The sequence below is a fragment of the Lithobates pipiens genome, unplaced genomic scaffold, assembly GCF_037356315.1.
Source record: "Lithobates pipiens isolate NorthernLeopardFrog02 unplaced genomic scaffold, aLitPip1_a1.2 Scaffold_19, whole genome shotgun sequence".
Classification (NCBI taxonomy): domain Eukaryota; kingdom Metazoa; phylum Chordata; class Amphibia; order Anura; family Ranidae; genus Lithobates; species Lithobates pipiens.
The window spans coordinates 274555004-274569040 of record NW_027507764.1 but is presented as its reverse complement, the minus strand read 5'-3'; the positions used below and the strand labels follow the sequence as shown (position 1 = coordinate 274569040).

Genomic DNA, 14037 nt, shown 5'->3' with positions numbered 1-14037 from the left:
GGGAGGGGGTGGTGCCCGGGGGGTCCCTTACAGCTGCCTGGAGTAGTGTGGTTAGGGATGTGGGGTGGCTCTGACATGTAGTCTGCCTGGCTTGTGGAGCAGAGATCCTGTGACATAAGCTGTGCTGTGGCAGCCGTCTTGGATATCCCCCCCCCCCCCCCCCCCCGCCGAGTCAAATTGTAGCCCCAGATTCCTCCTGGCCATTCCCCGATCATCCAGGATTGTGCCCGGGGTTGAGGAGAAGGTATCTTTACGGTTTGGAGCCGTTTAGATCATCGCGCAAGAGGCTGTGGGCGCCGGTGGTCTGTGAGGTAGCTATCGTGGCCATTTTGCGAGCCCTGCGCATGCAAACACAAGATGTTTTGTTTTTATTATTTTTTTTTTATTTGAACTCCCCATCTTAAATTCCATCTCCCTACCATCCACCCCCTGAACATTCTAATGGAAATCAATTTAGGGCTTTGACTGGACCAGTCCATAACTCTTCATAAGCCATTTCTTGGTGGATGATTGCCTGAAAAGATTGTAAATTTAAACTGAAAATGGATCAACACACAATATGGTTTGATGTAGACTTCCTAGCTGACTCAATACTGCAAGCTGCCCAGTCCCCAAAGCATCCCCAAACCATAACATTTCCACCACCTCATTTCACAGTGGGCACGAGACATTTCTTTTCATACATCAGGGGACACAGAGCCATAGTAGTTACTATGTGGGTTATAGGCCATCTTCGGACGATTGACACTGGCACGCCCTAAGACAAAGTGCACTCCCTATATAACCCCTCCCACATTTTTTTTCTTAAATTCCTCATGGCTGAGGGAAAAAAAAAAATAATAATAAAAAAAAATATATAATATAATATATTATAATATAATTTTTATACTTTTTTTATTTTTCTGATTATCCTGTTTATTTTCTCTTGTCTGTACTATCTCTTTTGGCATTCTCTGATTTCCAATACTTTTCTGGAATGTGGCGGGGACCTTCAGGATCAACTTCTAGCTAGTTTCTTCATCATTATTGTTCACTCATCTCTACAAATGGCATTCTCCCCTGAGAGGGAGTAGCTGGTAATAATGAGCATCGGGGACATGAAATGTTTGCAACTGTTTTCAGCACTGCAGCCCCTGTGTATTTTAACTGAGTGTTTGGGTTCACTAAAGCCTCCTTAAACTGTGCATGCCTTTTCCTGTCCAGTTAATGTTGGAAAAGCTTTTTTTGTATCTGAGAGGATCTCCCAGATAAACATTATTTCTCTTTCGTTCATTGACGGACACAGCTCCTTTAATTCTTGATCTTAGGGTTATCACACCACCTTCAGGAGAGGACTAGGCAGAACATGTAACACATGTAAAAACAGCAAGACTGCACAGCACCGCCCAGGGGGCAGTCCCTCTGGCTATAATCCCTCACCCTGCTTCCTGCAGCTCAGTTTTTTTATGCCTAGTGTAGGAGAAGGACCTGGCTCCCTGAGTGGTCCATTGGTCCTGGGATTTTTTTCTACAAATTTTTTCATCCTGTGATCTATCAACAGCCAGGGTGACAGGCTGGATAATATAGATCCTTTTAGTCTCCCCAGCCTGGACATCGAGCGTGAGCAGACCCTAGCTATGCGCTGGGTCAGCTACGACATGCCCCTTCTGCTCCAGGGGTGGCCGGTGAGCTATATGCTCCGGGGAACACACATGACCAGGCTACTGCTGTCCGTGTCAGTGTGCCGTGGCCAGCAGCCACCCCGCACTACTCAGGTGATGGGTCTGTGGTGGAATGCGTCCAGCAATCCTGTCAGGAAGAGTAAGTACGGCTCTCCCTGCCGCGGCAGGATGGAACAGCTGTGCATTCCCTGAAAGGTCGACTAGGGGTCTCTCACGCTCCCTCTCCTCTTTCCCTATAACTCATTCCCTCCTCCTCTGGCTGGGGCTGCTGTGTGACTGGGCATGAGGGGCGTTGTATGTACCGGGGGGGGGGGGGGGGGGCTCTGAGCTTTGGCAGGGCTGCGCTGGCTGTTGGGGTCCTTTTTTTTTCTGCCCCTTTTTACTCTGCTGTGAGGTGCCTGAGTAAATTTACCTCAGGAGAGGCCACTGCCATTTTCCTGTAGTCTTATGCAGTGTATGGCTGTTAGCCATTTTCTAGAAGGTTTTCCATTTTATTGTAGCCTCGGTACATTTTTACCTCTAGTGCTGTGTACCTCAGAACAGCGCGGTTTTCACTCTGAGCACTTTGTAACTGAAACAGGGCAGAGCAGGCAGCACAGCGCAGCACTTGATCAGGATGGTGTGTTCTGCGGAGGGACCCCTCAGTCTGTGAGCAGCTAGAATGGTGGGATTTGTGTACCTTGCCTTAAGTCCCTAAGTTGTGACAGGTGAGTGAGGGCCAGTATGGCGTCAGAAGCTGGGGCTTCTTCTGTGTTTTTTATGATAAATTTTCTACCCGAGTAGATTCGGGGAGACCTCGGATTCTCAGATTTTTTTTTTCCTTCGATCCCCATTTTCTTGATCTTCCATTCTATAAATGTGTTCCTGTTCCTGTTTTAACCACTTCAGCCCTGGAAGAATTTACCCCATTCCTGATCAGAGCACTTTTTGCGATTCGGCACTTTGTCGCTTTAACTGACAATTGTGTGGTCATTCAACGTGGCTCCCAAACAAAATTGATGCCCCTTTTTTTTCCGCACAAATAGAGCTTTCTTTTGGTGGTATTTTATCACCTCCTGTAGGTTTTATTTTTTGCGCTAATAAACAAAAAAAGCGTCAATTTTGAAAAAAATGCATTGTGTTTTACTTTTTTCTATAATAAACATCCCCAAAAACATATATATATATATATATATATATATATATATATATATATATATATATATATATATATATATATATATATATATATATATATATATATATATATATATATATATATAAAAAAAAATTCTCAGTTTTAGGCCCATACGTATTCTTCTACATATTTTTGGAAAATAAAAATACAATAAGCGATTGATTGGTTTGCACAAAAGTTATAGCGTTTACAAAATAGGGGATAGTTTTATGACATTTTTATTAATATATATATTTTTTTTAAATGGCAGCGATCAGCGTTTTTTTTTTTTTATCGTGACTGCGACATTATGGCGGACACATCGGACATTTTTGACACATTTTTAGACCATTGTCATTTATACAGCAATTATTGCTATACAAATGCACTGATTCCTGTGTAAATGACACTGGCAGTGAAGGAGTTAACCACTAGGTGGCAGTGTAGGGATTAAATGTGTCCTAGGGGCGTGTTGCTAACTGTGGGGGGCGTGGCTGTGTTTTACACATCACTGATCTCTGCTCCAATCACAGGGAGCAGAGATCGGTGTCACTGTTGCTAGGCAGAACGGTTAAGTATTTATACATGGGGCCAGAGCGAGGGCTTAAGCTAGGCCACGGTGATTTAGTGACCACTCCACCACCTCTTGCCGTTTTACCCCGCATTTAGTGGGGACAATGGGGGAAAAAAACAAACAAGGAGTTGGGGGGTAAGGTAGGGGTAGGGAATCTGTCCTGTCCCCTTTATTTTCTGAAAATTGCACTTAGGTTTAATTCTCAGAAGAAATACATTGTAAAAGGGGACCCTAAAGGAGGGGACACTTGTACCTGCCGGTACAGAGGGACTTTAAAGGCGAAAAAAGGGAATTTATTTATAAAAACATTTATTTGAAAAAGTGCTTAAAAAAGCATGTATAAAAACATGGTAGTAATCTATACAAAACATTTGTGCAAAACAGAACAATTCATACATAATATATTCTCTTCAAATTCAAGCATGAGTACAAATTCCTCCATAAGCCTAACATGTTTCAGGACGGTGTCCCTTCTTCAGAGGCGTTTTTAGGAGAGAAAATTTATATCTTCTGAAAAACAGGTAAAGATAGATTTAACATACCGTATTTATCGGCGTATAACACGCGTCGGCATATAACACGCATCCCAAGTTTAGGAGGGAATTTTAAGGAAAAAAACTTTTAGGAGGGAAGTTTAAGGGGGAAAAAAAAACTTACATTTATATGCCCATCAGTGTCATCTGCAGCCTTGTCCACCATTGCAGCCTTGTCCACCATTGCAGCCTTGTCCACCATTGCAGCCTTGTCCACCATTGCAGCCTTGTCCCCCATTGCAGCCTTGTCCCCCATTGCAGCCTTGTCCCCCATTGCAGCCTTGTCCCCCATTGCAGCCTTGTCCCCCATTGCAGCCTTATGCAGCCTTGTCCCCCATTGCAGCCTTATGCAGCCTTGTCCCCCATTGCAGCCTTGTCTATTTATTTTGCTATTTGTTTTTTTATTTTTTTAAATGCCGGGGCGCCTTCGGCTCTTCTCGCCAGCTTTTGGACATTCTCTGCAGCTTTCGGCCGCCGAGAAGAGCCGAAGGCGGCCGAAAACTGCCGAAAGCTTCCGAGAATGGCCGAAGGCGGCCGAAACTTGCCGATAATGGCCGAAGGCGGCCGAAAGTCGCCTTGAAGAGCCGAAGGCAGCTGAAAGCCGCCCAGAGGCTCAGAATTTCGGGGGATCGGCGTATAATACGCACCCACGATTTTCCCCTGCTTTTAAGGGGAAAAAAAGTGCGTGTTATACGCAGATAAATACGGTAAATGCTTTGTTTGAGGCACAATCACCATTACAGTTTCTGAACGTGTCCAATATACATACCTGTATTGGAAAATAAGGAGAATGTATAATTATATGCAAAGAAACAATTTCCTTAAAGTGGTTGTAAACCCTTACAACCAACTTTGACCTACAGGTAAGCCTAGATTAAGGCTTACCTGTAGGTCCAAGAAATATCTCCTAAACCTATACGGTTTAGGAGATATTTACCCGAAGACAGCCACCGCTGTCTACGGTGTACAGGCGTACTGGGGCAGGCCGCAGATCGTGGCGATATGCCGCAAGTGTTGGCTCCCGCGCGCATGCGTGGGAGTGACATTGCGGCTCTGGCGAATCGCAGCGCCGGAGCCACGAGACCCGGAAGTCACTCCGGGATCCATGGCAGCGGCGAAGAGGAAGACGGAGGACCCCTTCGGGGGCTTCGTTCTCAGGTAAGTTATTCATAGTGAGCTAGTATGCCATGCATACTAGCTCATTATGTCTTTGTCTTGCAGGATTTTTTTTTCAGGATTTTTTTTAAAAAGGTTTGCAACCACTTTAAAAAGTTAAATAAACTTCTGCTGCCACTTGTTCACCAAAAGATGGACTACATTTGGGCTCAGAGAAGCCCACACAAAAGGTCCCAAAACAGAACGACTGGTACAATACAGCCACAGTGGAACCATAGGGGATAGTTACATGACTTATACTTAGTTTGGTGACTTAAATTTGCATATCGAAAAATCCCCCACTTATCATGCCCCTTTCATATACTGGAGTTGGATGCCCTGCATTCCCATGTGTATATATTAAGAAATACTTGTAAATAAAGGACTTGCTGATTAAAAGTCAATTACCAGACTAATAACAAACAAAATCATTAGGAATGTTTTACGCAAACATTGCCATTTTTTACAAATTGATCCCAACTTAAGATCACATGTATCTGCGACACCCACCATCAACCTCAGACGGGCACGCTCACTAAGAGACCATTTGGTTAAAAGTGAGTACACTGGCACCTTCCGTTCTGATGTATGTAAAAGATTTGGGACTTTTACTTGTGGTGGTTGCACTTGTTGCTGATACATGAATATTAGAGCTGCACGATTCTGGCCAAAATGAGAATCGCAATTTTTTTTGCTTACAATAAAAGGATCACGGTTCTTGCAGCGTAAAATCTTTCACATTATACAAAAAATAAATAAAAAATTTACTAACTTTATTGGTTAGGGTTTTTGTTTTTGTTTTTTAAATTAAATTCATTAAAGTAATTTTTGTAAAAAAAATTGTGTTTGAAAGACCTCTGTGCAAATATAGTGTGACATAAAATATTGCAACAACCACCATGTTATGCTGTCTCTAGGATGTCTACTAAAATTTTATATATATATATATATATATAATAATATTTGGGGGTTCCAAGTCATTTTCTAGCAAAAAAAAATTATTTTAACTTGAAACCAACAAATGTCAGAAAAAGGTTTAGTGTTTAAAGTGGGGTTCCCCCTAAAAAAAATTAAAAAAAAAAAAAAAAAAAAAAAGTCAGCAGCTACAAATACTGCAGCTGCTGATTTCTAATAATTGGACACATACCTGTCCCAGGGTCCAGCGATGCGGGGGAACGAAGCCCTCCCGCTTGTTCCCCGCTCCACTTGCAGCTCCAGCATTCTTACTGTGGGCACCCGGCTATGGCTTCACAGCCGGGCACCCACTGTGCATATGCGAGCTGAGCCACGTGCCGTGATGCACCGCACATTCATATGGGAGACGTGAAAGGTCCCAGATGACTTTGCGGCGCTGAGGGGAAGTGATGTTACCAGCCCGGGCACTGAAGGAGGCAGACTACGAGGGACCCCCTAGCAACAGGCATTTAGAGGTGAGTAAAAAATGTTTTTTTTTTCCAATTATTTGATTTTTGATTTTTTTATACATTTTAAGCAATTTTCTTTTTTTTTTGGTGGCAACACCACTTTAAGTGGTTGAACTTTTTTTCACTTGCACACAGTCTTCTATTGACAAATTGTTACAATGTTTATACTTAAAGTGGGGTTCCACTCCCTGGCGAGACACCTGCTGCCGCTGTCTGGAGGCTTCACACTCGTTGGCTCGGCTATGTGTAGTGGTAAGTATGGGGCCTCTACCTATAAGACCCCTCTTACCCTCTGCCTTAAAATACCAATGTCATGCCACATACCAAACTGTATCCTTTCACCTTAGGTACAATTCATACACATCTACCCCTAAATAGCAAGCTGGGACTCGCAAAACATGCCGGGTACACCTGATGTTTATGTGATTGTTCATACACAAATGTACCATTACTATTACAAATTTTATTATACTTAGTTATATGTACTTTGTATTAAGTGGCTTTCTCTGATGATAATGCATGTAATACTTTTACTGAATGAAAATATATACTGTACTTTTGTTACTTTTATTGGCTTAGTGGTGCCCGCCTCATCTAAAGTCCCAGAGCGGATTTTTTTTTGCTCCCCAGCAATTGGACACTACCCCAGTGTTCATCCCCCCAGCTGAAGCGCTGGCTACGGGGCAGAGTGCCCCTGGCCTCTGCTCACCCTCAGAGTTAGATCCAGGGAGTCTGAGAGATGACCTCAGTGAGCTGTTTCCCCAGCAGAATATATCCCCACTGGGAGTGGAGATAGCCATTCTCCCTCCCCAGCAATTAGACCCTACTCCAGTGTTCACCTCCACAGCAGAAGTGCTGGCTAAGGGGCAGAGCACTGTTGGTCTGTGCCCAGCTTCAAAAAAGGAGATGGAGAGTCCGGGAGATGGTCCCTGCAAGATACCTCCCCAGCGGCTGGTAACTACACCAGGAGAAAAGCAAGTACCTTTTCCTCCCCAGTGGCTTAGCACTACCAGCCTACGCTCCCTACAAGCTGAAGCGCTGGCATCGGGGCAGAGGATTATTCAGCTCCCCCCAATACCTGCAACCAGGCTCTGGATCACAGGAGTGCAGACAGCCGGTCCTGCTCTGAAGCGGCTGTTTTTATTCATGGGAGACCGTATGTGCGGGTTTGCTCCCCAGCACTAGAGTTGTACTGTTTCTTTTTCTGTTTGCCTGGGGTGGGAGTTTGTAACCAACGCAGGTCCAGACCAGTTGAGGGTCAGGGACCTGGTTAGTCGGTTTTTAAAAGACTGAGAGACTTGGGAACAAAGTGGCATTGAGATAATGTAATTTAATGCTACATCCCTTCTACCCCACCCCCCTCCCCCCCTTTATTGCTGTGTTTAATTGTATAGACAAAGGTAGGGAGACACCTCTCAGTAGGGGATGTGTAAGGCTGCCTGCTTGTCTGTCACGTACCTTAAGGCAGAGCCCGGAATGCAGGGAGCAGCCTCTCATAGACCTCATAGACTCGGAAGGCCCTGGTAGTGATGACAGGGGCTCGGGAGCACAGAGGAGCACAAGTGCCTGACTGGATGGTTGATGTAGGAAGCAGCAGACTGTTGGTGATGGGAGGTGTCCTGTAGTCCAGCAGCGGAGTGCAGGTGATGGCAAGGTACAGCAGACAGCGGGAGGATTCCTGTAGTCCGACAGCAGAGTGCAAGTGGCCGCAGGATACAGCAGACAACAGGAGGAGTTTTGTAGTCCAACAACGGAGTGCAGGTGCAAACAGGATATAGCGGGAAGTGGAAGAAGTCCTGTAGTCCGCAGCAAAAGAGGCAACCGGTCACAGAGGAAGACAACAGCCGGGTACGGTGGCGGACTGGGAGGTGTCCTGTAGTCCAGCAGCGGTAAACAGGAAACTGGCAGGTAACGGAGTAGTACAACGGTCCAGGTCAGGCACAGGCGAGCAGATCAGGTACAGAAACGAAATCCAGAAGAGTAGTCGGGTACAAAGCCAAAAGTCGGGGGCAGGCAGCAAACAGCGAAGTTAGGAACAAGCCGGGGTTCAATACAGATCAGGATACGGATCAGGTGAATTCAGATACAGGATACAAGAGTACACAGGAACACTGTTGATCGGGCAGCAAGGCAGTAAAGCAAGGATCCACTTTAAATAGCGCTATTGGCGCCAATTGCGTCAAATGGCCGCGCGCGCACCACCGACCGCGATACCGCTCTCTCTGCTGACTTTCTGCTGTTGTAGCTGCTGACTTGTCTGCTTGTAGCTGCTGACTTTCACTTTTTTTCTGATGGAGCCTGGAGCTCCTCTTTAAGGCGATTCCCAGAGGAGTGTGGTGTTTGTAATCTTGCTTTAATTGTATACTTCGCACACATGGACCACAGCTTGCCTGCTGAGTAGTTAAAGTGGTTCTGTGCCTAAAAAAAAAAAAAAAAAAAAATATTAAAAGCCAGCAGCTACTAATATTGCAGCTGCTGACTTTTAATAAATGGACACTTACCTGTCCCAGGGTCCAGCGATGTCGGCAGCAGATGACGAGCAATCGCTCGTCTCTCTGCTGCCCCCACCGCCATCCTCTGTCAGGGAATTGGGAAGTGAAGCATTGCGGCTTCACTGCCCGGTTCCCTACTGCGCATGCGCGAGTCGCGCTGTGCGTCTTTTCTGGTCCCCGCTGTGTCCTGGGAACTGTGTGTTTCCCAGAACACAACGGGGGGTGGGGCGGATATCTGCGGTGGTCTGTCCCGGAAGTGGGGGCAGATACCTTGATTATCCAGTTAACTGCACCCCCTCCCCCCTGAAATGTGCCGATTGTGGCACCGGAGGGGGGGAGGGATCAGATTAGCGGAACTTCCCCTTTAGGGTGGAGAACTGCTTTAATTTTTATTTTAATCTTAACATTGACTGTCTCATTACTGTTGCTTGTAATTGCTCTTTAAAATGTGTAAAATTAAAACTGCTGAATTGGCTTTATAACTGATATCCTAAATATTACAAAAAGTATAATTTGACTGTTTGTATTCATTTAATCTGTTTACATCTCTTATATCTAACAATTTTCAGGTGCAAGTCCAAAGCCTTTAATTATAGGAAACTTCCAACAACTTCGGTTATCATAGCATTTTATAATGAAGCTTTATCAACACTGCTTCGTACAATACACAGCGTTTTAGAAACCTCTTCTGCAGTACTTCTGAGAGAAATCATATTAGTGGATGACTTCAGTGATAAAGGTACTTGCTGTAAACATCAGTGACTTCATTTAGCCCTGGGGCTTAATGTGTAGTGGTTTGGTTTTATGCATATTTTCTTTCTAATTGTTTTCTATTTAGAATTAAAACAAACTTTTATCAGGTAAATATGACAGTTTTTTTTTTTTTTTTTTCTAGCTATGTAAAAGGAGTGCTCCATGAAAATATCGTATATTTTCTTATCTCACCACCAACCCCCACCCCCCTTCACAGATTGTTCCTAGTTTCTCTCTCTTGCTCTAATCTTTCTTGCCTAACTTTTCCCTTCTCCCTCTGGAGACATATTTTCAGATGTTCATATTTGTGATATTTGCCATACATACTGACTAGTTAATTACCTGTCTATTCTCATTCTTTTTTTCAATAAAAAATGTATTGAACAAAAAAAAGAAATGCAGCATCTTTGGAAAGAACAGCAGGAATAACACCCCTTTCACACCAGGGCGTTTTGCAGGTGCTATAGCGTTAGAAATAGTGCCTGCAATCCGTCCTAAAGAAGCTACACCATTATGTGTAGTGTGAAAGCCCTGAGGGCTTTTCACACTACAGTGGTGCGCTGGCAGGATGTCAGAAAAAAGTCCTGCCAGCAGCTTCTTTGGAGCGGTGAAGGAGCGGTGTGTTTACCGCTCCTCCACTGCTGCTCCCCATTGAAATCAATGGGGCAGCGCTGTAATACCGCCGGCAAAACACCGCTATTGCGGCGTATTGCCGGTGGTTTTAACCCTTTCGCGGCCGCTAGCGGGGGGTAAAAGCACCACTGCTAGCAGCTGAAACGCGCCGCAAATCCGACAGTAAAACGCCACTAAAAATGGCAGCATTTTACCGCCGACGCAATGGGCGGTGTGGTGTAAAAGGGGTCTAAGAGTAATGTACAAATTATATAAAAAATATTGTCAGGGGCGCTACCTCAAATGGTGTTAAATATGACAATATATTATGGAGGAATTCACTCCAGATGCGGCTCTTCCCCGGGATCCTCTCAACCAGCAAGAGAGAAACCCACTGGGTAGGGGGGGAAGGGAAAGTAACCCCAAAATATCCAATTGCTAATAGATTTATCAATAAGAAAAAAAATTAAAAAAAAGGGGGAAAAAATCGCGCTACAAAATAATGTGAAAAATTATACAAAATCCAATACTGCTGCAGTTCTGTTTATATACCAAAAAGTTATATACCTGTAAATATGAAAAAAAGGGAAGAAGAACCGCGCTGTCCTAAAAAATTAATCTTAGGGTGTACGCCCCCGTATAGGAGACTATATATATACGAAAACAAACAGTGAATATAATGCAGTGTCACATATTGCATATATTAAAAGTGACCCAAGATGCACCTCCCATGTGGGAGACTGTATATATGAAAACAAACAATAAATATAGTGCAGTGTCACATATTGCATGTGTTATAGATAACCATAAAATGCAAGAATAGCACCAATGCCCACAAAATATACAGGAAAAAATAAGTGCACAATATATTAATATATACACTTCAAAGATTATGATATAACATGAGCAAAACCAACTAAAATCTAAATGTGTCCTTATTTGATAGTCCTTAAGCTGAATCCATGTAAGCAGTAAATTGCAAAAAACACCACGTGTCACATCTAGTAGTGTTGACTCTCTGATTCATATTCCAAGCCACGAGGCATACTATAGTGCACCACCACCAAAAATTTAGATTGGCTCCTTACCGGACGTCCTCAAACAGTACGCTCTAAGAGATCAAGCCAGACTCTACGTCTTCCTCAATCCTCCAAAAAGACTCCACCCTCATCCAAGACCACAATTCAAAGGGGCTCCAATGCGTTTAAATTAAATGGTCCACTATCTCTCCGATGAAAAAGCTGTGCCTGTAATCTGCGAGAAATCCGCTGAAGGGTGCTGTGTCTCTTCTATGATGAAAGCCGATAAAACACGCCTTCTCCCAATCCACAGAATAAAATGGCCAAACATTTTATTCTGTGGATTGGGAGAAGGCGTGTTTTATCGGCTTTCGTCATAGAAGAGACACAACACCCTCCAGCGGATTGCTCGCAGATTACAGGCACAGCTTTTTCATCAGAGAGATAGTGGACCATTTAATTTAAACGCATTGGAGCCCCTTTGAATTGTGGTCTTGGATGAGGGTGGAGTCTTTTTGGAGGATTGAAGAACACGTAGAGTCTGGCTTGATCTCTTAGAGCGTACTGTTTGAGGACATCCAGTAAGGAGCCAATCTCAATTTTTGGTGGTGGTGCACTATAGTATGCCTCGTGGCTTGGAATATGAATCGGAGAGTCAACGCTACTAGATGTGACACGTGGTGTTTTTTGCAATTTACTGCTTACATGGATTCAGCTTAAGGACTATCAAATAAGGACACATTTAGATTTTAGTTGGTTTTGCTCATGTTATATCATAATCTTTGAAGTGTATAAATATATTGTGCACTTATTTTCCTGTATATTTTGTGGGCATCGGTGCTATTCTTGCATTTTTTGGTTATCTGTGACACTGCACTATATTTATTGTTTGTTTTCACATATACAGTCTACCACATGGGAGGTGCATCTTGGGTCACTTTTAATATATGTAATATGTGACACTGCATTATATTCACTGTTTGTTTTCGTATATATAGTCTCCTATACGGGGGCGTACACCCTAAGATAAATTTTTTAGGACAGCGCGGTTCTTCTTCCCTTTTTTTCATAATAGATTTATCAAAAACACAGAGGGTGTACACCAAGTGCCCCCCTAAACTGTTATCAAAGAGATATGTGTATTAAGCTTCAAAGGTACCCAACCAAACACAGTGCCTACATACAGATGGCAAATCATATATAATATGTACTAGACCTATAATGTTTTATACCAAACACTATGCGATATGCACAGTAAGTAGGCTGGGAATACACACACCATATACCATGCTATGCATACATACTATACCACGTGCAATTATGTGTACACTATCAGGAAAAACATATTGAAATGCGATAAAAGAAATACTTCATACACAATAAGTGCAAAATTGCAATAATGGTGCTCCTATGTTTCTGACACCATACCTCTCCACTATGTATATATAAAAGAAAACCAACAACAAAATGTCCATATAACAATCAAGTCCAAAGTAGTGCAAAAAGGTACAGCAGCTTGTATAGCAGCACAAGTATATGTGTATATATAATATATGTGTATATATATGAGATATCCAGTGACTTGCGTGCTCCTCCTCTTGGGTCCCCACTCACCGAATCCTTGCACCCCAAAGGGGTTAAGTGCATCTAATCAATCTGTGTTCAGCTGGATCCATTCAACTCCTTCCCCTCCTTTCTCCGATCCGTATGTTACGAGAGGTCCTAGTGCAGTGATGGCGAACCTTGGCACCCCAGATGTTTTGGAACTACATTTCCCATGATGCTTCTGCACTTTGTAGTATAGTGGAGCATCATGGGAAATGTATTTCCAAAACATCTGGGGTGCCAAGGTTCGCCATCACTGTCCTAGTGTCTGGGAAATTCCCCTTTAAAAGTGTATGCTTATAGTGATATGATCTGATGGATCCTCAGAGGAAACAAAAAGCAGCTCTCATAGTGTTATAGTTTTAACCACCACAGTTCATTTATTTAAAAAATTCCATAGAACACGATCAAAAAAAATACAAAATAAAAAAATGACAAAAATATAAAAAACAAATATAAAAAAATATATATTAAAAAACTCCTATCAGGTTTCAGTATCATCTGTACAGTGAGGCCAGTCACCAACGTTATTCACCCACTAATACCTCATAAAATATGAGATAAGATGCCACATAGCAGGTAAAAAAATGTGTATAAGGGTTTTCTATTCCAGGAAGAGCAATAGATCTGTGGAGGAGCGGCGTGCGCTCCAACTGCGTTCCACACGATCAGCGACCCGGAAGTGACGTAGTGTGCGTCGCTCCATCATACGCATTTCGTCATTGACATCCTCCAGCGGCTGTGCCACTCCACTACACGCTATGATCTATAAAGAAAATTTAGTTATTTCCCACCCCTTAATTCCACAATCATATGCTAAAAATCTCAATACGCTCTTGTAACAGAAGAAACTGTATATCCTTTACCTACATAAACATTTTAAAACATACCATATAGTACCTATATAGAGCCCAGAATACCCTATGTGCGTATAATTACGAACATACCCTTCATGTCAAGCATCAGTAATTGCAATGCTGATACAACTTTGTAAAGCTCCCTTATAAATGAGGGGGAGGGTAGATATATGCCGGCAAAAAATGCATGTATACT

At 43.2% G+C, this 14037-nt stretch overlaps 1 protein-coding gene across 1 annotated transcript in view; it reads left to right on the top strand.

Annotated features, from left to right (window-relative positions):
• GALNT4 (polypeptide N-acetylgalactosaminyltransferase 4) overlaps positions 1-14037 on the top strand; it is a gene marked incomplete in the record, with an annotated part of 451007 nt that overhangs the window by 218604 nt on the left and 218366 nt on the right. The window contains 1 exon segment of the mRNA XM_077491946.1: positions 9565-9734. Coding sequence (XP_077348072.1) covers positions 9565-9734 — 170 coding nt within the window.